This window comes from Indicator indicator, chromosome 32 (genome assembly GCF_027791375.1).
Source record: "Indicator indicator isolate 239-I01 chromosome 32, UM_Iind_1.1, whole genome shotgun sequence".
Taxonomy (NCBI): Eukaryota; Metazoa; Chordata; class Aves; order Piciformes; family Indicatoridae; genus Indicator; species Indicator indicator.
Genome location: NC_072041.1, coordinates 1,530,324 through 1,554,428, shown reverse-complemented (window position 1 = coordinate 1,554,428; position 24,105 = coordinate 1,530,324). Strand labels below are relative to the sequence as shown.

At 48.3% G+C, this 24,105-nt stretch overlaps 1 protein-coding gene across 1 annotated transcript; it reads right to left on the bottom strand.

Annotated features, from left to right (window-relative positions):
* Positions 1 to 738: 738 nt before the first annotated feature.
* On the bottom strand, positions 739 to 24,024 carry PANK4 (pantothenate kinase 4 (inactive)). The gene is made up of 19 exons (XM_054394889.1): positions 23,904 to 24,024; positions 21,181 to 21,263; positions 19,826 to 20,034; positions 17,334 to 17,517; positions 16,640 to 16,732; positions 15,128 to 15,281; positions 13,914 to 14,095; positions 12,354 to 12,435; positions 11,142 to 11,242; positions 10,004 to 10,159; positions 9,360 to 9,472; positions 8,702 to 8,789; positions 6,552 to 6,703; positions 5,103 to 5,158; positions 4,271 to 4,320; positions 3,402 to 3,506; positions 2,615 to 2,715; positions 2,074 to 2,142; positions 739 to 1,177 (listed from the first exon to the last, which is right to left on the bottom strand). Exons 1-19 carry the CDS (start codon positions 24,022 to 24,024, stop codon positions 964 to 966), a joined length of 2,313 nt encoding a protein of 770 aa, XP_054250864.1. The 3' UTR covers positions 739 to 963.
* Positions 24,025 to 24,105: the final 81 nt, after the last annotated feature.

The following is a 24,105-nucleotide window of genomic DNA, read 5'->3' as shown; positions in this document are numbered from 1 at the left end:
ACTGAAGAGTTTGCTCTTGGACCTGCTTTTCCTTTGGGCTGCAGTGACTGCTACATGCAGGTACTGCTTTGCGCACTCGTGGCTAAATCACTCCATTGATATGCTGCACGTCTGAGGGAGGGTGGAAAAAGGCAAATCCAGTTAATTGGAAATTGGTTTAACTGCTCTGCATGAACTAAGAGACTAATTCTTACCAGTCCCAGCACTTAATAACTAAGATGCCTGCACAACAGGGAAGTAGCTGGGTAGCTCCTGAAGAAAGCTCTCCACATCTACCTTGAGGGTAATCACTTCCAACTACTGCTAAGCAACTGAGTACAGCTGTAGGGTTCCCTTCCCCCTCACCTGTTAATAAGAACAGGAGTGAAGAATCCTTCGAGCCTGTGCTGTCCATGCCTCTGCTGCCTGCTGCTGGAACCAGGAGCGTTCCCTTTTAAATGCAGCTGCAGCAATTAGAGGCTGGATCAGTCCCTTCAACCCAAGCAACTGCACAGAGTATGATGCAGCTGAGTTTGAAAAGTGAGATGGAAATGGAATGTCAGAGCCACTCAGCCCTTGACCAGCCATTTGGTGTGTGCCAGGGCACTGCTGGCAGAGGAGGCAGGGATGTATATTAATAAAAAAAAAGGGGGGGTTCATTGACATTTAAATATATTTCTATATGAATGTCTCACAGAACAAAAAAATAAAGTCTTTTGCTCACAAATACTGCAGCATTAAAATAAACACTTACCAAAATAAACCATGAGTGATATACACATTATATATATTTGAGTGGGGCTGCTAGAGGGTGACTCGGCCTGCTGCTCTGCTCAGTCACAAAAGCACAATAGAAATACAGGATTCTCCTGTGACCTCTTGTCCCTGGTGTAATAAAAATACATTCTTTACAGTTAAAGGAAAACTTAGTGCAAGTCCAGCTGCTGCTGCTGCTGCTCCTCCCCCGCTGCTGCCTGGCTCCTCTCATTTACAGGGCACTTCGTACTTGAAGATCACACTGAAGATCTTCCCCCCCAGCCTCTCAGCCAGCCAGGAGTTCTTGATGACAGCAAGCTTCAGGCTCTCACACTTCAGTGCTGCCTGGTAGTTGGTGTGGATGGCCCTGCCCATGCCCTCGATGATCACCAGGTCCGTCTTGCGCTCCCGCACCAGCACCGCCAAGCCCTTGTCCAGGCGGCTGAAACGAGAGCTCTCCCTTAGGGACAGCCACCCCTGGACATGCCACCAATGAAAGGCTGGGCTGAGGGCCAGCTCACCCAGTCCAACCCCCCTGCTCCAGCAGGGCACCCACAGCAGCTTGCCCAGGATCACAAGGGCCAGTTGGAATCTCTCCAGAGGAGACTCCACAGCCTCTCTGGGCAGCCTGCTCCAGGCCTCCAGCACCCTCACACCAAAAAACTTTCTCCTCATGCTCAGATGGCACCTCCTGGGCTCTAGTTTGTACCTGTTGCTCCTTGTCCTGTCACTGGGCAGCACTGAGAGGAGCCCAGCTGCCTCCTCTTCCCCTCCACCCTTTAGCTCTTGCTGAGCACTGAGAAGATCCTCTCTGGGGCTGCTTCTCTCTAGGCTACACAGCCCCAGACTTGGTCTTGAAGGTCTTTCCCAACCAAAACAATTCTGTGATTCTAGAATTGCTAAGGCCAACCACCAAGAACTTTAGATCAAAGGAAATGAGGTTGAAAAGTAGTTTTAAAGCTCCATTAAAGGCAGGAGGAATTGGAATTTCCCAGAGCACACACAGGTGATTTCTGCCTCCAGCAGAGAAACTAATTACAGATAAATTAACCACACTGAATGCTGCCTGCAGCCAGGAGGATTTCTTGGTCCCAAGCAGGACCTTCCATCATCCATAACTAAGCTGCTCAGGAGCTGACAGTGTCACTGCTGCACACAGACATCAGATTTAGTCTAACAAGCCTTGAGCAAGACTCCAAGTCTACAAACGAGACTGAGCAACTCCTAACTGTTGGCAGAAAGTGACTGACAGCAGCAGGAAGGTGGCTGAGATGCTCCAGAGCTGTCTCTGAGCATCCTGCAGCTGACAAATCACCAAGTGGTGCTTTGCCAACCTACCTGAGATCTAGACAGGGTGAGCTGGAACCAGTCTGAACCAGCAGCAGCTTCTCCTCCCTCAGAGCAGACCTTTATGGAAAAAAAGACAAAACCATTAGCAGCTCCCTCAGGAGGGTCAGGCACATCAGGAGTGAGTCAGACCATGAAGGTCTGAGTGGGTTTTGCAAAGGCTTCTTCTGCTAAGCCTTGCTCAAGAGCCATTGTGTCTCCTTCAGCAGAGGGGTTGAGTAGTCAGCTCTGCCTTCTTCCAGGGACATTCTGCATGTGAAATAAATGGTTTAGCCTCTCCTTTAGATAGAAAATGTGTGCTCTAGGAGCTGGGGTGCTTAGCAGGGAAGCTGCAGCCACAAACACAATTCTGGATGTTCAAGAGAGCTGATCTCTACCTTTCTCACCTTAAGAAATGTAAAGGATCCTCCTTAGCTTACCTGCAGATTTCAGACCCTGCTAAGCACAGTTAAATAGGAGCTAAGGCTGGAACCAGGCCCTTGCTCTGTCCTTCTCTGTGCTGTGACACCCAGGGGACTGGTTCTGTGCTTACTGGATAATTGGATCCATTGCTGCTATCCGTTCGGCGACGATCAGGGACTCGCTGTAGGTGACATCGTTCAGGGCAGGGCCAGAGTTGCAGGCCAGAATAACCTGAGGGGCAGAAGAGCTCACAGCTTACCCTGCAGTCAGAGCTGCTTGCTTGGTTAAAATCCTCCCTCCCTCCCTGCTTTTACAGAAGAGGAAATGCACGCAAAGTGAGAAGCTGGGGGCCCAGTCCTTGTCCCACTTTTCCCAGCTGTGCCAGGACTTTGGACACTGCAGGCTCTTGTTGAGCAGCCTGAGGTCTGGTGGAGGCTCCCTTGGCTTTGCTGCCTTCTGCAGTCTACTTCAGTTCATAGATCCAAGGAATGGTTTGGGTTGGGAGGAAACCTTTAAAGATCATCCATTTCAACCCCCTGCCACGGGGGCAGGGACACCTCACACTAGCTCAGGTCACTCAAGGCCTCATCCAGCCTGACCTTGAACAACCTCCAGGGAGGAGCATCCACAACCTCCCTGGGCAGCCTCTTCCAGTGTCTCCCCCCCTCACTGTCAAGAATTTCTTCCTTATCTGTAGTCTAAATCTGCTCTCCTTAAGCTTCAATCCATTCCCCTTCATCCTATCACTATAAACCCTTGAAAAAAGTCCCTTCCCAAAATCAGAGTTTAGAGTTCCAGGAATCTGGATTACTCCCAGTTTAGATGTTAGGAGCCAGTCTGGTTAAGTGCCCTGCTGGGGGTAGTTAACAAACCTTTCACTGCAGCATGGAGCTGTGGAATTGGTGAAAGCCACTCACCTCTGTCCCTCTAGAAAGGAGCTCTCTGACAAAAGGAAAGACTCCTAAAATTATGTCAATTCCACTGTTATCTGCGAAAATTAAGGCACATTTATGAGGGGGACCCTCCTGCAAGAGAAAACCAAACAGCACTTTGGGTTATTGGCAACTACTCACTTCAGGAGCCCACAGTTTCCCACCCTGACCTGGCTGGCAGCTTTGGTTACTAGCAGCAGCAGAACTCACCTGAACATCACCTACCCCATCCTGGGAGAGATCAGTTTCATAAATTCAGAGAATGGTTGGGGTTGGAAGGGACCTTAAAGATCATCCAGTTCCACCCCCCCCTGCCACGGGCAGGGACACCTCCCACTAGATCAGGTAGCTCCACAGCCTCCCTGGGCAACCTGTTGCAGTGTTCCAGCACCCTCATGGTGCAGAACTTCTTCCTCACATCCACTCTCTATCTGCTCTGCTTTCATTTCAAACCATTGGCCCTCATCCTGTCCCTGCAGGCCTTTGGGATCAGTCCCTCTGCAGCCTGTTTGTAGCCCCTTCACGTACTGGAAGGAAACTCTAAGGTCTCCCCTGGAGCCTCCTCTTCTCCAGGCTGAACATCCCCAGCTCCCTCAGCCTGTCCTCACAGCAGAGGTGCTCCAGTCCCCTGAGCACTTCTGTGGCCTCCTCTGGAGCTGCTCCATCAGGTAGCTACTGAAATGTCAGACTAAATCCTTCTGTTCCTTTCTGCTGTGGCTGCTGAATCCCTGATCTGTGTCAGCAACATTTATTTGGAGCTGCCTGCATGGAGCTGTGCTAACTCTGTTACACCCCTGAGCTGAGTAAAGTGGTTTAGTGATTCATGTGTTTAATTACCACTGCTGCAGTCATACCTTCAGTCTCTCCAGCCACTGGCTGTAGGAATCTTCTAACCAGGGACGCTCTGTGGCACAGACAAAATCACATCAGCATTGCTTGAAGGCAAACAGGAATTCTGTACAGTGGGAAGGGCAGGAGCTGTCTCTTTGCAGACATTAAAGCACTAAAGCATTGGACCTCAAGGGTTTTTGTGTTAAATGTGTGGATTCAAGGAGCTCCAGAGCATTTCATTATGGGAATAGCTGAGTTACAGCAGAACTGAACTGAAATGCTCATAGCCAAGCAGTGAAGCCATGCAAGCTGGCCCAGCAGCCTGCCAAGCTGAGGCTTCAAACTGCCCAAGGTAGGGAATCCACTGCTGCCCTTGGGAGATGATTCCAATGTCTGACTGTTCAGAAGGAGAAACATTTTCTCCTGGAGTCCAATGGGAATGTCCCCAGGAGTAACCTGTGCCCATCACCCCTTGTCTTTCCCATGGGACTCCTTGTAAAAAGGCAGTCTCCATCCTCCTGGTAGCCACCCTTGATGCTCTGGTCCATGGTCATGAGGTCTCCCCTAAGGCTTCTCCTCCCAGGGCTGCACAAACCCTGCTCTCAGCCTTTCCCTTCATGGCAGAGCTTCCTGAATGTTTCTGCATATTGGAGCAGCCAAGACTCTTGCTCAAGGATAGGCTTTCAGATTTCTCAAGGGACTGCAGACAAACAGCACATTCCCCTGGAGCTCTGCAGCCTGTACTTCAGGCAGCCCTAGTGAGCACTGCTGCTCTCCTGCCACTTCAGAACTGCTGCATCAGACACCTCCACGCTCCCCTCCCCTTTCCCAACCCCCACCACAGATCAACTGTACCTTGGAGTTTTGACTTGGCTTCTTCAAATCCAAACTGTGGCTCAGATTCCAGAACACTGCATCAGAAGAGAAAGAAAAAATGCAGAGCTAAGCAACTCCCATCTCACACACACATCATGCAAACATTTCTGCAACAACTTCACTGCACTGGTTGTGATGGGGAGTGCGGTGCAGTGGCTGAGAAACAGACACTAGGTGCTTATGTTAAAAACAAGAGGCTCAGATGTGCATCAAATCAGAGTTCTTATGCTAAAAGGAAAAAGCTTCACAAATATTTGCAGGCACCAAACTACAGGAAAAAAGAAAAGACGTCTTTGGGCTGCAGGACCATGCAGTTGTGGTCAGAAATATCTGCATGGCCCAAGAGTGCTTTGCAAAGTCTAATCTCAAGAGTGGTCTACAAGGAGGAAACCAACCAACCAAACAGCAGCAGTTGGAATCAGCAGCCAGAGTGTTTAAAAGCTCCTTCTGCTGGTTGTGTGTGCAGCAAAGCAGCCCCAAACACGTGGGTGGTGCAGAGGGTTTATGTAAGGAGATGGCTGGATCTCAGCTGCCAGGACAAATATGACCCCATGTGGGCAAAGCTTGCCAGGCAAGGCTCCTGAAGTGCCTCACATCTAGCAGCTAAGTGACTTTTACCTCAATCTGGATCTTAATTGCTTCCTTAAGCAGACTGAGAGCTGCACCACCACCACTGGCAAGCAGTCTGACTGCTCTGACTGGTGCCAGTTCAAGGTTGTGGCAAACATCAGAAGTAACACAGAGCTCAGGGAGCCTTGAACCACCTTGTGGTTACTGAGCTTGTCTTGATTGAATCAAAGGGAGAACTCCTCAAGGCTGCAGCAAGGGAAGGAGAAGCTGATTGCCAGCTGTAAAGCAGCATCCCTCTCCCCTCTCTCAGCTCTCTATCATCAGCCCCACAAAAATGAGACTTACAGGATGGAGAGATCAGAGCTATTTCAAGACTGCTGCCATTAACAGCCTTAAATACACACAGCTGCTGACAGGCTGTAAGGGGAACAGCTCTCCAAGTGGTCCTAGAAATGTGAGATGATCAGAAATTTGATTTAGTCATCCAAAGAGGCTGCCTGACCTAACTTAGAGCTTGCTGGACTTGTATCTGTGACACCAGGGCAACTGGAGGTGCATTTTCTAGGCACATAGTGCAACACCCCCTCAAAGCAGTGCTGGTCACAGTGCCACAAGCAAAGCAGCCAGGCTGGGCCATTAAATGCTGTCAGTCACTTCAAGCAGCCACAGTGACACAGATTGGAAGGGTGGCAATGGAACCTTCACCACAGCAAGGCTCAAGAATCAACAAGCCACAAGGTCAGACCAAGGTGAAATGCAGACTGCAGACAGAGTGAGATCAGTGCCCTTGGGTTCCCAAAAGAACAGCTGGACAGTCTGTATCCTCAAAGAGGTGCTTTCAAAATATTTAACACCTACTCTGAGACTGCTTTTGCTCCCCAGTCAAAGACATTCCCTGCCAGAAGTCCTTTCACCAGAGCAAACTGCCTCTCCTCCCAGCCCAGCGAGTCCAGCGATTCGATCACGCTCTGGAAGCACTTTAAGGCTATGCCATTTTCCTTCTGCTTCACCTGGAAGAAAGACAGGAAATGTTGGATTTATACACCAAAATCTCTTTCCCAGCATTGGTTGTCTCAGTCCCAAGACCATGTTCAAGCATTCTCCTGTAGGTTCATGGCCTCTAATGGACCAACAAGTTACTGCTATCAGCTTGCTTAGTGCCAACAAGAAAAACGTTTCCTGGGGTTGTAAGAGGAAGCTGCATTTGCCCTGGGAGGTGAGATGCAGCACAGGAGGGAGTTAGAGGTGCAGTAGAGCTTGAGGAGATTGGAGAATGGGAGGGAAGATACACAAAAGCCTTTTAGCAGCAATAGAATTCATCAAACCCAGGAATTAGGAAGAGATTCTTCACAGTGAGGGTAGGGAGACACTGGCACAGGTTGCCCAGGGAGGCTGTGGATGCCTCCTCCCTGCAGGTGTTCAAGTCCAGGCTGAATGAGGCCTTGAGCAACCTGAGCTGGTGGGAGGTGTCCCTGCCCATGGCAGGGGTTGGAACTGGATGAGCTTGAAGGTCCCTTCCAACTCAACCCATTCCATGAACCTAAGAACTCCCAAGAAAAGGGAACCAGCAGCTCCACACAAACTGGAGAAGGTTGGTTTGATTTTTGCATCCAGAGTTTCATCATCCCAGGTGCCTAGAAGCTCCTGGAATGTTTCCTCTGCTTCCATCTCCACCAGTGTTACACAGCTAATCAGCTTAAACTGAGAGGTGAAGCTGGGTACCACCTGTACATCAAGAGCTTCTCTTGGCAGTATCTTGTCTGAGTTACCAAACATGACACCTGGCAGCACAGCTAGGCAGAAGCTTCTCTGCACTTGGGAGAAATACATCAACAGGCAGAGAAGTCTCCAAGCAGACCCTGCACTGTTGTCATTTACCTGCCCACACTGCCAAATGGTGAGATCAGGGCTACAGAAAGTCACTTCTGAGTGATCCTGACTTCACACTCCCTCTCCTCAGCCATATTATCTTACAGAACAAAACACAAAGAGGGAACAGCTGCACAACAGCAACAAATATTTGTCAGAGCTGGTGGTGATGCAGCTGTAAACACTCCAGCGCAGCTCTGCTGAGTGCCTCACAAATCACCAAAGTCATCAAGACTCCTTCTACAGCACAGCAGTGACTGAATCCAGAGACAAGCTGGAGGAAAGCAGCACAGTCTGGTTTAAGGACAGGCTGGCTCAGCAAGCAAGGGAGTGTGTGAAGGGCTGGTTTTATTTTCAGGCCTTTTTTGAACATGATGGAGAGGGTGAGGATGATTCTTTGTAAATGAACACCTGCCCTTCTCCTCATTTTCTTTCCTTTTTTTTGGGTAGGGTGGAGGGAAAGAAAACACACTTGAAAATAGTTAACACAGAAACTTAGTTCATTGCATTGGTGGTTTCTGCATGGAGCTGCTGAGATGATGAAGTTGTGAAGACAGCAGTGCCAAGTGTCTTTTGCAGCTGTCTGCAATTCAGGCATTTATTGGGAAGTACTTACATGGCTACAGACAGCTTCACACTTGGAAATGGTTTCCACACACCAGAGTTATGAGAAGGAGGAGAAAAAAAGTCCTTGAAATCTGCCAGAGTTGCAGCAGTAGCCTCAGTACAAAGGGAAATAAAGTGATGGCCTCCAGACTGAAATCCTGAGGTCACTCCTGAGCCATCCCCAGCCAGCAGTGCAGGGCTCCCCAGGCAGCTTCCTCAGCTCCAGACTGAAGAAAGCCTCTGAGGGAGCACACTGCAATAGCAGCTGGTGACAGACAGCACACTCAGCAGGGACAGGACTGACTCCATCAGGATGCTTACCATAGGCACCAGGTAGCTGAAGCTGGTAGTAGTTTTGGTTAGCAGCATCCTCACTATCAGAGGTCAAAGGCTTTACAACCTCCAACTGGTTAAAAGTGCTGCAAGGCAGCCAGTTCCAAATCTCTGCCCTGGAAGCCATTGCTTAGATAAAGAGCATGGAAAAGTGCCTAGAACTTCCCTCTTGTGCAGCCTGCAAAGCAAGAACAACTTACCTTTGAGTAGGGGTCTGGGAAATTGAATTCATTTAAACAGTGCTCCCTGGTGTCCAGGAGGCTTCTGACTGTCAGGGTACCATAGGCACTACAGAAAAGGGAGGTGGGGGTAAAACATCAACTCCTTCAAACAGAAAAAAAGGGATTTTCTCCTCTGCTTCCCCCACTAGTCCCAGCACATCACACAAGCACTGAAGTCTTTACATGCCAGGTGTGCTGAACAGTCCCTAAGTGCTAACTCCACAGTTCCTCTAACTACAGAGAGGGGAAATTTCCAGAGCAAAGCTAAATTAACTCTTCCAATAACCATGGAACAATTTCTAACACCAAATCTTCTGCTGAGATAGCCTCTTCCCATTAAACTCCAGTACAGGAGATCCAAAAGTCCTATGCAGAGGACCTGATGCTTTGCACAGCAACTTCTTACAGCCTTCAGCTCACGCTGCTCACACTCTGCTCTGCTTCATAACCAAAATTAGCTTTTAGTTACCTAGTTTTCATTTAGTTAGCTTTTAGTTAGTTAGTTTCTGGTTAGTCAGCTTTTAGTTAGTTAGCTTTTAGTCAGCCAGCTTTTAGCCAGCTTTCATTTAGTTAGCTTTTAGCTAGCTCTGCTCAACAGAAGCAGCAAGTGATGCAAAAGGGACATAAAGCTACTTACAATGGCTGCTGCCTGAGTGTCTGGAGCTTGTTCCAGTACTTCTGCCTGAACTTCTCAGCTCTCTCCAGTGCATCCACAGAGTCTGGCTGGCTGGCTGCAGCACGCTTGGCCACCTGGTAGAGAAATGAGGCAGGGCTGAAGCCACCAAATGAATTCTTCCTCCACCCAACAGAGCTGAAGTTCAGTATGAAAATCTCCTCTCCATCTGCTGTGCTGGGCAGCGTGCACACACTGTCTAGTCCCTCCCCATGAAAAAATAACTCAGGCCTGATTAAATCCTGCTCCCAAGGAGTGCTCCCATGAGTAAGAGCAATACAACTATCCTTGGCCTTTGACTGTACAACCCCCACCCTGCTGGCCAGCTCTGTATAAAGAGTGGCTAAGTGCCACTTAAGAGAGAAGATGCTTTGAAAACACTTTAATAAAGTAAAAACCCACCACAAAGCACCAGAGCAGAAGAATACTTCTGCCTTGGAAGGTGTCAAGCCCTTCCTTAGGGTTTCTGTTACCAGGGGGAAGAGGAACACTTCTTACACACCAGAGGTTTGCCACAGTATTTTGCAGGGTGAGCATGATGCTCCCCAGCAGATTTCTCTGCTAAAGGGCTGTGTCATTCATGCACAGGGCTGTTTTGGGACATTTACCCCATCCAGTGCCTCCTCAAAGCAGGTGAGCCAGTATTTCCTGGCCATGGCATCATCTGTGAGGTCAACAGTGTCTGGGATATAGGTTGAGGGGTCTTTCAGCAGGGGTAGGTTAACCAGTGGTCTTTCCAACCTATCCATCTCCAGCATGTCAAACTAGGTGAAAAATGGAAGAGATTTATCATTAGAACTTAGTCAGAAATAGATTGACAAAAAATTCAACTACAACAAGGGCTACAGAGGGCAATGCACAGTGACAGACTGGCAAACCTGCAGACAGCTCTATTAGGGTAGGTGTCATCAGAAATGATCCACTCCCCTGCATGGGGGAGTTCTCCTGTAGGTAGGGATTGTCAAGCTCCACCTGGAAGGATCACTCTAGGTCCTCTACCTGATTATTTTTCTTCCCTTCCTCCCCAGTACTGCCACACCTGCTGGGCCATCAGCCAAAGAGCAGAGAGCTGAGCACAGGTTGATTTCTAAAGGCATCTTGCTATGCTGCTTCACAGCCTCCTTTTGAGCACAGTCTCCAGAACTTTTCCTGTGTGTGTGTGAAAACACTGCTTGGGAGCAAATTTCTAAGGCTAGAGATTAAATTTATGTGAAATAAGTGTACAAGGCTGGAGCACCTCTGCTCTGGGGACAGGCTGAGGGAGCTGGGGGTGTTCAGCCTGGAGAAGAGAAGGCTCCAAAGAAACCTTAGAGCAGCCTTCCAATACCTGAAGGGATCCTATAGGAAGGCTGCAGAGGGACTTGTCCTGAGGGTGTCTAGAGACAGGACAAGGGGGAATGGTTTGAAGCTGAGGGAGAGCAGGGTCAGACTGGAGCTGAGGAAGAAGTTCTTCAGTATGAGGGTGGTGAGACTCTGGCACAGGCTGCCCAGAGAGGCTGTGGCTGCCTCCTCCCTGGGGGTGTTCAAGGCCAGGTTGGATGAGGCCTTGAGCAGCTGAGTCTGGTTGAGAGGCATCCCCCAAGTCTCTTTCTTCAGAACTACTCTCATGACATCAAAGCATCACAGAAGGGACAAGATCACTCAAGACATCACATTAGTCTCTTCTTTTGGTGAGCAGGAGCACCAGGGGCAGAGGAGTCATCTGTTTGCAGGTCCCCATCACTAAGAGAAAAGAGAAGCACATACTGTACCACTCCTTGTTCTCTGCAGAGGGTACACATCAGGTGAGGTGCTCATCAGACCAGAACTCCCAGCATAGTTCTCTCCCCAGCTATACTGATTTGGATCTAGAAAAGAGAAAGACAGAGACACACATAATCTGAAAAGAAAACTGAGAACACTCGAGCCTAGAGTCAGCATCCCTGCAGAGAAGCTGCCTCCCTACAACAGCCATCACCTTCCCTGGCCACTTCTCCCTCTAACCCCCAGAGAAATGTTTCCAGTGCTCAGTGAGTCACCCAGCTCTAAAGAGCTTCAACTGGAATGAGCCAAGACAGTTGAGCTCTGAAATTAGGCTTTGTTGTAAGCCCTTTCCTTCTCCTTAAGGGCTCTAACCAGCACGTCTGAGCCTAACTCCTTAGTCCTAAATCTAGATCCATTAGTACCAAAATACAATTACCAAACCCTCAAAGCTCAATGCAAGTTTCACATAAACACTGAAGTTACTGCCAGGATTTTATTTCATTTTTATTTGAGCAAGTTTCATCAAGTTCAGATGCACAGCACATGCTACAGAAACAACATCTTGAACTCCTCAGCAGCTGCTTCCTAGCCCATAGCTAGAAAGTGGGGATGAAAAGAATTCCACATCCATTCTTCTGAGGTAAGTTGGATATTTACTAAGTCTAGGTACCATGAACAAGCTCTCTGCCTGCTCCACTGTAGCTACCACACTCACTGGCTTGCTACTACATCAACAGGAAAATACAAATGGCAGAATTCAGCCAAAGCACCCTAAAGCCAGAGAGTGCTGGGCAGAAGTGTCTCATCCCTCAGCAATGTCTGTGAGGCTTCTCACTCTCACACCAACACAGGTTTGAGATGCTGGTCTTCTTCAGCACATTAACTGAAGTCAGAAGCTGGCTTCTTAAAGAGGGGAAAGTTCTCCCAAGCCACATTTCCCCAGTTTGATTTAGAGGCATCAGTGCTCTTTGTAGAAACACAGGAAAAGAGAAGAGCCAAATCCTGCTGGCTTTTCAAAGGTGAGCAGGAAAACCAAGTGAGAAATTCAGATGGCCCTGCCAGAATACAGAAAACCAAAGCCCAGCATCTGTGTTTGTTAGTGCCAAATGGATTGATTTAGGCAACAACTTACATGCAGCCTCTTAAGAGAAACTTGGACATTACACTGACATTCCAGAACACAGCATATACAGAACATAGCAGTGCTGTACTTACTGTCTTGTTCAGCTCCTTTTAAAAATGCCCCAATGGCTCCCAGGTAGCCTTCATGTCTCAGGAACAATGCCTGAACCTCTCCCTGCCACAATATGAAACATTGCAATTGGATGGTCCCTGATGGCTAGCAGGTAACTTCTTTGTCACTAGTTTTACACTTAAAATTCAACAGCAACAACTAGAAGATGGCAACAGGCATTTGTGCTACATTCTAACACATTCAGCAACTTTAATGGTGCTCCTGAAACACAGCTTCCAGGAGGAACTGCTCACACACAGCATTCCACACTCAATAAACAGCTGGGGAAGAAACACATGCAGAGGTGGTGTGGGTTGTGAGCCTGCACACCCCCAGAAGCAGAGGGAAGCCAGGGCCTTCACTAGGACAGACACCATCATGCCATGAATATTCAACTCCTCTTGCTTGAACAGGATGGAAAGAGAAGCTCAGCTGACTTGTAGGTCATCCATGGGCCTCCAACACATGGGAGGCATTGCTCATTAGCTTCACTGCATGACACTGCTGTTCAACACCCAGCCAGCCAGGCCAGCACCTCCCCCAGCTAGCTGAACTGTTGATGTAAGGCAGGGATGCCAGGGAGAGTAAGAGCATCCTCCAGACTAGCAGCTCAGCTCTCCCAGGCAAGGCTGGGGGAGACAGTGCCTTCTGCAAAGGAAAAGCAGCACTGCCCGCAGCAGTGACTGCAGGAGCAGCTACCACTGAGGTGAGCTACAGGAAAAGATCAGCTACAGCTCAGGATGAGGGTGGATTTCTATCTTTAAGCAAGCTCTTCTTAGGAGAAGCTGAAGCTGCAGCTTTGCAATCGTTTCCTTCCAATAAAGTTTTACAGAAGTGGGCTGGAAGGATGAAATAATGGAAGAATCAGCAGCAGACAGAAGTCTCTTGCCTGAAGCACTGAGCTGAGGTAAAAAAAAATGGTGTCCTCTGTTCTCTAGAACTGCAAAAGTGCAGGCACTAATCTAGCTGTAACAACCTTTAAGTGAGATTTTGGACTTGACTGGTTTTCTAGTGAAAAATCTTCAGTATTTTCCAGCTTCCAAACCTGCAAAGATCTACAGCATGGCTGGGTTTTGGTTTTGTTGTTTTTTCTTTAAACAACAATCAAATAGCAACCCCCAATCCCCCACTGACCTAACTCCTAACTAGCTCAGCAGAGAACAATCCCACATTGCATAGCCTAGGGGGGGAGAAGAAATAGATGCAAGTCAGCAAGAGGAATTGAATAACAATGGTAGCTAGCTAAGAAATAGTGGAAATTCATTACTTGGCAGCTACAAGACAGACTGTCAGTCAAAAAAATAGAGAGAGGGAGGGAAGGAGGGAGGGAGAGAGAGAGAGAGAGACAGAGAGGCCAGACAGAACTCCCAGGCATTTCACATTGATTTCACCCCTCCCACAACAGATCTTTACAGCCCTGCCTTACCTACCTACCCCACAGCCCTCTAAGCTGACTTCATGTGCAGATTCATTTATTAAACAGCCTAGAGAGGTAACTCAAGCTGGGGCTTTGCTGTCAGGAGGATCTCTGTTTCCATTACCTTGGAGAAGTAGTTGATGCTGTAGCTGATGGTGCGCATGGTGACAGGGTGACCCCGAATGAAGAACCCTCCAAAGTAGATTTTATCTAAGTTGTGGAGCTTGGCATAGAGGCAGGCAAGCTGGCCAATGTCATTGCTGATCATGTGGAGCAAGCTCTTTGCCATGTCTTCTTTGGAAAATTCTTAGAGGAAAGAAATAGGAAAAGCAAACTGAACACAGCTAAGAACGCTCTGAGGGGTTGGATTCTTCTGCCAGCCTGGGGGAGACAAGACCTTGAGCAGTCTCTTTGTGTGTGTAGAAGAAAGGTGTTCCCCCCAAAAAAACCTCTTACAACTAAAGAACTTCAGCAGGGAGTGTGGATTGGACTGGAGGTATCATGACAAAGACCAGCAAGCCCCTGTGAAATATTGGTTGTAAGGCCAAGAGCTAATGGCAAGAACTCCATTTCTTCTCTCTAGGAACCATGGATGCTTCCATCTTGACCTCGGATGCACTGCAAGCATTTTATTACAGTACTGCAAATAAAACTGCAAATGATAGTAAATCACTGCCAAGAGTCCTTTCCTGGACCAGGAAAGCCACATCTATTTCCCACAGGAATGAGCTGGGCTAACTAGGAAGCTATTTTTCTCACTTGCCTGCACTTATGCAATCCCAACCTGAAAAATCTGAGTCCCTGCTTGAAAAGCAGCACCAGAGAATATTTTTATTCAATAAAATTTCGTGCAGGCAAAATACAGGCAGGCATCTCCCAAGGGAAGCAGTGGATTCCCTTGCACTGGTCAGTTTTAAGCCTCAGCTTGCCAGGGTGCTGGGCCAGCTCATTTCAACTCATTGTCACCTAGAAAGGTTGGAACAGATGATCCTTGGAATCCCTTGCACCCTGGCACTCTGTGCAGATCCTGAAAAGGACTGGTGGTTGTTAGACCATTAGGAACCCCAGATTCCCAAGGGCCAGAGGAGATGGCTGCATCTTCTTCTCATTAGCTCCAGACAACTCCAAACCGCTGGAGCAACTCAAGCAGCACTCCAAGCCCCCTCTCAGCCCAGCACACATAACATAGGGAAATGGTTAAGGCAAGACATTTATGCTGCCATTTTTCCCATTTTAATGTTCTCAGGAAGGCAGCAGAAGCAGCAGATCCATGCTGGCAGCAATACAAAGCATTAACTGTATAGCAAAGCTCAGGTAGGTCTCTCATACACCAAATACCTTTGTCTGCTGTAGTGGACTTCCCAAAGCTGCTGGCTATCAGGTTTCCACTCAGCCCCAAGGTGTGGCAGGCACCTCCATACACATCTTTCACCAGCATGTCTACATTTGTGTGCTGGCCCTTTGAAGCCAGCTGCAGCAGTTCATCAAATTTCTGAGGATGAGAAGGAGATTTATGTCAGCTCTCTGCGCTGCCAGAGAGCCCTGCCCAGAAACCAGAGCAGCTCTGCAGCATCTTTACTGACCAAACCCAGGGGTTTTGGCTTGTCTTAGAATCAACCCTGCCAGCATGAGGCTGGATGAGGCCTTGAGCAACCTGCTCTAGTGGGAGGTGTTCCTGCCCAAGGCAGGGGGGTTGGAACTGGATGATCTTTAAGATCCCTTCCAAACTAAACCACTCTATGAATCTATGAAACAGTCAGAAGCCTGCTGCCTCTCTTATCCTGGCATGGAGTCAGCAACAACCCAGTACCTGAGAGCAAACAGATCTGTGTCTGCTTGAAGCGTAAGAAGAGTTCACAACCCAAAAGACTAAGCCTGCCTTGCAGAAATGCACTGATGTCCTTGGAATTAAGCTTGCATGCCATCTGCATTCTCTCAATACTGAATTTATAATTGTCTTCCTCTATAAAACCAGAGAGGATGCAGAGCAGGCACTGCCATGCTCTAAGATTTCTTTTTCAAAAGCATCCTACAAAATTGCTGCAAGTGTGGGGCTTGCCTCTGCCATTTTCTTACTGCCTGTGTACCTCCAGCTTCTTCTCCACCCCTGACATTTAGGGACACCTAGCTAAGCTGCTGAGACAGCAACAAAGCAGCATGATTGAAGAGCTGAGCTAGGCAGGGCAGTGCTAAATCAGGCCTTACTCTGGCAGATCACCAAGCTGAGATCTGAGTGATGAACTCCTGAAAGCAGCCTGTGGAACAAAGACTCAGAATTCCTCCTCTCTACTCCCAGACATTTGGCAGGAATTGGGTGCTCTCTGCTTTGCCTCTGCAGATAGCAGTGCAGGAACCAGGCAGGCAAAAAAAAAAAAAAACATTAACAGGTCAGTTTGAGGAGGTTCTTCTCTGCATTACAGACATCATTTGTCCTTGGGGACAAACTCCTTGAGTCCCAAGCAGGATTTTGCTACCTCTGAGCATCTTATTATTTTTGTCCCTATACTCTACAAGTATCTTTATGCATTGAACTCTCCCTGTTATGCATCAGAAGCATTGAAAATATGAACCTAAGTCAAGGATTCAGCCTGATCTAATAGTGTAGGAGCACAAGCACCTGAAGGAGAGTATGAAAATCATCCTGAGCACTGCAGAGCTGTGTTCTGTTCCTGCACAAGGGCAGCAGTTCTTTAGTAAAAGGGTAAACCCTCCCCAGGAGGCAGACTTCCCATCTTCTAGCACACTCATTCTGGATTTCTGGTTGCTTAAAATAAATACTTCTCCCTATTCACAGAGTTCAGCATTCCAACATTTCAAGCTTCCTCTCAGCATCCCATCTCCCATGAATACCTTTGTTTTTGTGAGCAGAGCTCCAAGACCCCAGAAGGTTCCACCTCCAATTGAGCTCCCTCCAATCCACTCAAATTTGTCTTCTGTTTCTACCTGGCAATAACACAAAACAGATTTGTCCAGAGAGTCTTCTTGTCACTATAAACACATTGTCATTATAAAGCCATGAGAGCCTTTTGAACAGTGGCAATAGTGTGGGTGGAACTAGGGCACTGTGCAAACAGCAGATGAGAAGCTCTCCAGTGGTACATGTTCCACATATTTACCCCACCAGCAGCTTTGTATTTAATTCTTGGCCAATAACCTTCAATATAGACATCAAATTTGGTCCCCTCAACAGTGTACCAAAACAAACAAATATTCAAACCCCCTCTGATGTGGCAGCCTTTGTCTTAATTTGTTAATGTAACAACTTCTCTAAGCACCAAATTAAATGTGATTCAACTGTGGCACTGGATGAGAAAGAATTCAAAACTCCAGAAGAGCATCACATCAAATGTGATTAAAAGGAGTCTGTGGTAGTGGATGGGAAAAGAATTCAAAACTCCAGAAGAAATGGTAAAAAAACTCCAAACATAAAATCATAATTTTCTTTCTAAACCCAAGAAGGGACAACTACAAATCTCACCCAGTAAAGATGTTTCAGGTCACCTTCATCCAAGTTTACCACAGAGCATTTTCAGCCACCACTCACCTTCACTATAGAGACTCCTGAGCCAATGTTCACCAGCAGGTAAGGGAAAATGTTGGGGTGGTTTGTCTGGAACCGGAATTCTGTGTCTGAGTCCTTCTGGTATGCAAACACTTCGTGGGGTATGTTCCTCAGGACAAAGTTGCAGCCTTTAATCAAGCAGGTCATAACATCTTCTTTATCTACTCTGAGGGGAAGGGGGAGAAAAAACAACAACCAACCAACCTTCAATGGTTTTCACTGTCACTGACAAGCAGGTTCTTAAAGGCTTTACACCCAGGATGGGAATTCCCACCCCAGCAGGTGGCAAAAATGCAGGAAACCTGGAGTGCTGGATCTTCCATGCCAGGACTCACAGCCCCAAGTCAGCCTGTAGTTACACAGTGACTTTAACCTCCCTGGCATTAAAAAGAATCCTGTTTGTTTACACTGCTTCTGCAGAGCCCTGCTGCTGCCCAGGTTTATGTGCACCCAAGCCATAAAGTAAACCTGGAAATGAACCTGTCTGCAAATTTAACTAACCAAACAACTTCCTACCAAGCAATAAGTTTCTATTGCTCTTCCCCTTCCTTGTTAATAAGTACAAAAATAAAAGGTCTCCTCCTCAACACTTCAGTACTGGTTTATGACAGCCTGTGAGGTGCTTGATACTGGGATTACCAAACACAGGAGGAAAAAAACCCTCTCACAAGAGTAAGAGGATTCACAGCTGCACATATGCTGAGGAGGGAGTCTGGGAACATGAGACAGAAGTCAGATAAGCTGCATGATGCAGTTAAGTCAGCTGCCACTTACTGACTTCTGTCAACTTCAATCAAGTTACTGATTTGTGCTAAATTTCTCACATGTAGTGCCACAAAGCTTGCTGAAAACGCTTCACCAAAGCACAGCCATCCCTCTCAATTAATGCTGCATGCTTGTCAGGATGGGGCAGATGCTGCTTTTTGGGGCTGGGGACCAATTAAGTATGTCATGAGAGCAAAAAAACATCATCAAAGAAACAAAACCCAGATGCACCAGATGAGAAAAGGGGGAACTGCCTCCTTGTGTCTTGGTTAATTGGTGTTTAGTAACAGCCAATCGAGGGCTGATGGAGGCTGGGTTGAAAAGCAGTTCACAGAACCCTATCAGAGGAAGAAAGTCTTTTGACAAAGTAGCATAAAAGAAGGTGAAGTCACTGCTTCAGGAACTGAAGGCTGAACTGTTGAGAGTGATAACAGGAGAGGTGCTTTGAAGGTCTCCCCAGCAACAGCAGGTAGTGGTTTATATTGGTGTAAATTGGTGATGTGTTTATCTGTCCTTCCAGCAGCTTTGTACTGTGTGGTGTTTGATAAAGGTGTTTGAATAGTGAATTTATCAGGCTGTAAATTCATGAGGCTGCCCTTTAGTCTCCTGCAGGCCTGTGCCTGTGCATGAAGCTCAGGGAGGAGCTGTCTGTAAATGGCTGTGCTGTGTTCATCGCTGCTGGCAATGGCAAATGCTTCTGCAGCTCTAACCTGAGAGCCTGTTGGAGCCAGCCCAGAGGAGGCCACAAGGATGGTCCAAGGGCTACAACACCTCTGCTGTGAGGCCAGGCTGAGGGAGCTGGGGCTGTTCAGCCTGGAGAAGAAAAGATGCTGGGGGACCTTAGAGCAGCCTTCCATTTGCTGAAGGGATCCTACAGGAAGGCTGCAGAGGGACTTCTCATCAGGGTGTCTAGAGAGAGGCCAAGGAGGAATGGTTTGAAGCTGAGGCAGAGCAGGGTTAGACTGGAGCTGAGGAAGAAGCTCTTCAGTATGAGGGTGGTGAGGCTCTGGCACAGGCTGCCCAGGGAGGCTGTGGCTGCCTCCTCCCTGGGAGTGTTCAAGGCCAGGCTGGATGAGGCCTTGAGCAGCTGAGTCTAGTTGAGAGGTGTCCCTGCCCATGGCAGGGAGGTTGGAGTAGGTGATTTTGGAGGTGCCTTCCAACCTGAGCCATTCCATGCACCTAGACAACTACAAGGATTAAGTACATCCAGGGGAAAGTGTTTGCCAGCAATATTTTGGCTTGTAGCAATGAAGTTGTCTTGTGGATTCAGACTCCAAGTAGAAAGCCTGGCACAATTCAACACACCTCACTACAAAGACTCCTAATTAAAGTTCTTCTTAGTAATGAGTTTATTAATTACTTATTCAGAATATGACTTCATTTGTATACAACTGTAGGTTTTGTGTATCTGGTTCTCTGCTCCTACAGAGTTCCTGCTTCCTCCTTTTACTTTCCTGAAGGCTGTGTTCTTGCCTGGCTCTGTTCCTGCCCCTCTCCTGTCAGTCACTGATAGGGTTATCTTTCTGCAGCTTCTGCTCCCTGCTAAGCCAACTCAGCCTGCTCTGACCCAGATGCATGCACATATTTTTACCCCTTCACTCTGGGTGTGGATGGCTTTTGAGGGCAGATGGGCAAATGGAAAGTTAGCCTACTAAAAATCTCATCCAAGTAGCAATATACTTTAAAAGAGTTTGAACAGTTGCACTTACTTCAATCCCAGTTTCTTCTCAATAAGATCTTTGAATTTATAGGCACCACCACCTGTGGCTTTGATGACTTTTGTCTCTGTGTTGACAAGATGATCTTTGATGAAATCTAGGCAGGTTTCGATGTAAGTGTTTTCAAACTTAATGAAGTGGAGTCGAGCTGTAATCTCCTCCTGAACTGAGATTTCATACAAAGGCTCATTCTCTATGTCCTTTAAAAGAGAAAAAGCATCTTGGACATCATTCAAATCCTCCTGAAACGAGGTCATATGTTGAGCTAAACATCACTACTGTGCTTCCTCTGGCTGGAAGCTGCATGAATGCTATCAAAAACATAACATCCCAAGCTTGCAAAGAACAATACAGCTTCAACAGATGTTGATTTTTCCCTTCAGCTGAGAATATAATCAATTCTCCATGCATCAGACATGTACAAGATATCTCTCTTTAATAGGAAGTGTGGCTTTTTAACTGGAAGTACCACGCTCACCTGCCTAGAAAATAATTATTTAAAACACTGACTGGCAATAGAAGCACTTCTAGAAGGCAGGGAGTGGAACTGAGTTTGCCTGTGTGTGGGCTGCACAGCTCTGAAGCTCTGCAATCAGTCTCTCAGTGAAGAGAACACATATGGATCATCACAGGAATTGAGATCTAGACCTATATTGAGCTTACAAAGTAAATATAATTGCCAAGCCCGTGTTAATAGTTAATTTCCTCTGGAATAGGAAGGGCTTCATCCAGAGGGACTTGGAGATGCTGAAGAGGTGGCCCCAAGCCAACCTCATGAAGTTCAACAAGGCCAAGTGCAAGGTCCTGCACCTGGTTTGGGCAAGGAGTGGCCTGAGAGGAGTCTAGAGAAGGACTTGGGGGTGTCAGGTGATGATTAACTCCCCACAAGCCAGCAATGGTCACTGGCAGCCCAGAAGGCAGCTGTGTGCTGGGCTGCATCCAAAGCAGGGAGAGGATTCTGCCCCTCTGCACTGCCTCCAGTTGTGGTGGTGTTCCTGCCCATGGCAGGGAGGCTGGAACTGGATGATCTTTAAGATTCCTTCCAAGTCAAACCATTCTGTGAATCTATGAAGTGTGACCCATAGACTTGGGAGCAGTACAGCTCTTAGGGAAGGCTGTGTCAGTGCAGCCTAGAATGTGGGTTGAAAATAAACATTTCTGCTGTGATTGCTTCAGAGTATCAGACACTAGAGAAGGTCATACTTGAACTACAAGAAAGTTGTAGCTGAAATTGTATCAGAACAAGTTACTAGATGGGGTTCAGATGAATTTTCTATTCTGAGAAGCCAGACCAGTACTTCCCTCTTAAGAGTCTGTTTGCTAGTGGTTAAAGATACAATTCTCACCTTTCCAGAATGATCAAAGGATCTCACTCTTGCCACTTTGTGCTGCACAGTGGAGTAGTAAGCCAACTTGGTTAATGAACCACCTGTGAATGAAAAGATGGCAAGTTATGATTAATGGCTCAGCTTAGGTCTAGCAATATAACTTATATTTATGCATGCCTTACCCAAGGAGTTCTTGGGTTTTAAGATCTCCTTGACCAGGTATAATTAAGATAAATGCATAATGAAGGAAGCCAAAGAACCTTTGTCTAGAAACAGATTTGGCATGGCCAGCTCCAAAGGTGGAGCTTTTCCCATGAGCAGTGCAAGCCAGGTTTATGCCCAACAGAACTTTAACCCCTTGCCCTCTCTGTGCTGTCTCTGCACCTGACCTGCACAAGTGAGTTTATGAAATCAGACTGAATAGATCATTAACTCATCTTCCTTAGGACAAAAGAGCTGGAGCTTCCCATTAAGAATTATCTTGAGCAGATACTTGAGCCTGAAAGTAGGATGCTGTTATAGCCTGCTTACTTTTGTTAGAATAAGCTTTTAATTTTTTTCCTCTGAGAAAGAAAAATGCCTCCTCACCCACTCCTGAGCATCAGGATCCGATTAAGGTATCAGTTTGCTTCACAAACCTCTAAGCTGCTTTGGTTGTTGGAGGAAACCCCTTAATTTGAACTCAACATAGGAAGTACCCTGGGCTGTAGATCATAACCACCCTTATCTGTAGAGGGAGTCAGTTCTGACTTTGCATCCATGCTCTCACAGCAGGACCAGAAGGCACTCAGGGGTTCTGTATCTCCAAGTACTAGAGGTCTAACATGCACATGCAGTTGAATTGAGTTCTGCATGTGTGACTTGCCTCTGCCAAAGGTCTGGCATGTTACCCCTCTCAGAAAGCTTACCATCTTGTACAAGGCAGGAAGGAACTGTGACAAGCAACTGGCTTGAAATTAGGACCCCCAGCAGTTAAGTAGAAGCTTGGGTTGGAAGGGACCTTAAAGATCATCTGGTGTTGGAGTGCCATGCTGCTTGTGCAACAACACTGACAACGACAGAAGTGCTTTGGCAATTAATTTATCACCAGATAAATGGAATGCAAAGCTGTGCTTGATACATTATCCTCTTCCTCTCCCAGTTTTTAAAGACTTAAATCCATCCAGAACACCAGATGAGACATGTAACCAGGCTTTATAACTAATCCCACAACTCTAATTCCAGTCTGACCCACAGAAAGGACCAATTCCAGCTGTTAAGGTAGCAGGCACAAAACAAGTGAGCTTCTGGAGGAGTAAAGTAGGCTTGTGCTATGACAAGGACTGTGTTATGGGGAATATCTTCTCCCCACTAGACAATCTGCATCACCCAGAGCAGTGTTAACCAGAGGACTGCTGGAGGCTTGCACTATGGTACTGAGGCTGAAGAGCACTTCTGGCTTCGTACTAAACATTCCCACTGAGCTAGTAACTGCAAAACAAGCAAAATGTGTGAACTGGTGGTTTGGGTTGTGCAGATCTCCACAGAATGAATGCTAATCCCTGCACAGGTGAAGGCTGCTGTTAACAGGCTTAGCTCAGCTTTGCCCCAGCCTGGCCTCAGACCTGCTGTGGTGCTCAGGTGTCACTCTGATGTGCATTTTCTCCATCTGTCCCTTGGTGCAGCCTGTTGTACATCTAGGGATTTTATGTTCTCAGGCTTATAACAGGATGAACAAATAGCTTCAGGTTGTGCCAGGGGAGGTTTAAGTGGGATATTTGGAACAATTTCTTCCCCTAAAAGGTCGTCAAGGCCTAGCCCAGGCTGCCCAGGGAAGTGGTGGAGTCACCCAAGCTGGAGGGATTGAAAAGCTGTGGAGATGTGGTGCAGAGGGACATGGTTCAGTGGAAATCTGGCAGTGCTGGGTTAAAGGTTGGTTGTGACGATCTTAAAGGTCATTTCCCACCCAAATAATTCTATGATTCCATGGCACGGGGTGTTTCTGGGGGCGACTGAGGGATCAAGCACAGCCAGCTACCGGCAGGCCCCTAACCCATGCCAAACGCCCTCATCTCTGCAGCCACCCTGCCCTGGCAGGGCAGGTGGCACCGCAGCTTCCCCCAGCTCTCCTGCTGCCACAAGGTCAGTGCCAGGGGCACGGAGGGGCGCACGCAGCACCCTGCTCGCTGCGGACAGGGACGAGGGATGGTCGAGGGGAGATCCGTAGCGCTGCTGCTGCTGCCGCCCCACTCGGGCCTAGGGCAGCCGGTTCCCGTGCATCGTCCTCTTTCTCGAGGTCGCTGCGTGACCACCGCTCTCCGGCACTGCTGTGGGGGTCGCAGGCTCCGATCCCCTTCGGGCAGGACACCCCACTGCCCTCTCCGGTTTTTCTCCCCACTTCACGGCCAAGGGCAGCCCCACGCAGTCCCTCACCGGCCCGTTAGCAGCCGCGGGAGGCACGCTGGGGCTTGTAGTGCCGCTTCCCGCCTCTGCCCCGCCGCCACCGAGCGGCGGGACTCCCGTTCCCGCCGTGCCCCGCGCCTCCACCGCGCCGCGGGGGCTGCCGGGAGCTGTAGTGCACCCCCGACTGCCCGCTCCGCCACCGGCGCCTTAGGGGACTGCGCTTCCCAGCGTGCTCTGCGGGCCGCCAGCCCGCAAGGGGCCCAGGCCCGGCCCCCCAGCGGGTGAGAGCCGCCGCCCGTGCCTCGGCGTCGCCCCCTCCCCCCTGGCTCCCTCCTCCCCGCCGCTCCCGCCTCGGTTACCGATGTCTATGGCGAAGCGTTTGGCGTTCTCTAGGTTGCGAAAGATTTCGTCGGGCGGGAGGGTGATGCTCTTATCCAAACTGCCGTGACCGCCGCTACCTCGCCCGCCCCGCTCCGCCATTTTGAAGGCGACCCACTCCTCGGCTGGTCTCATCGACATGCAAATGTATGCGCATACATCTGCATACTAACGAGGCCGGTG

What these genes read in the sequence shown, in the direction of transcription:
- PANK4 (XM_054394889.1), bottom strand. Translation starts at nt 24,024, where the DNA reads ATGGCGGAGCGGGGCGGGCGAGGTAGCGGCGGTCACGGCAGTTTGGAT. An exon ending in AGTGGCTGGAGAGACTGAAG is followed by an intron (nt 3,507 to 4,270) that starts GTATGACTGCAG and finishes CTCTTGCAGGAG; the next exon opens with GGTCCCCCTCATAAATGTGC. An exon ending in TCCTTTCTAGAGGGACAGAG is followed by an intron (nt 2,716 to 3,401) that starts GTGAGTGGCTTT and finishes TCTGCCCCTCAG; the next exon opens with GTTATTCTGGCCTGCAACTC.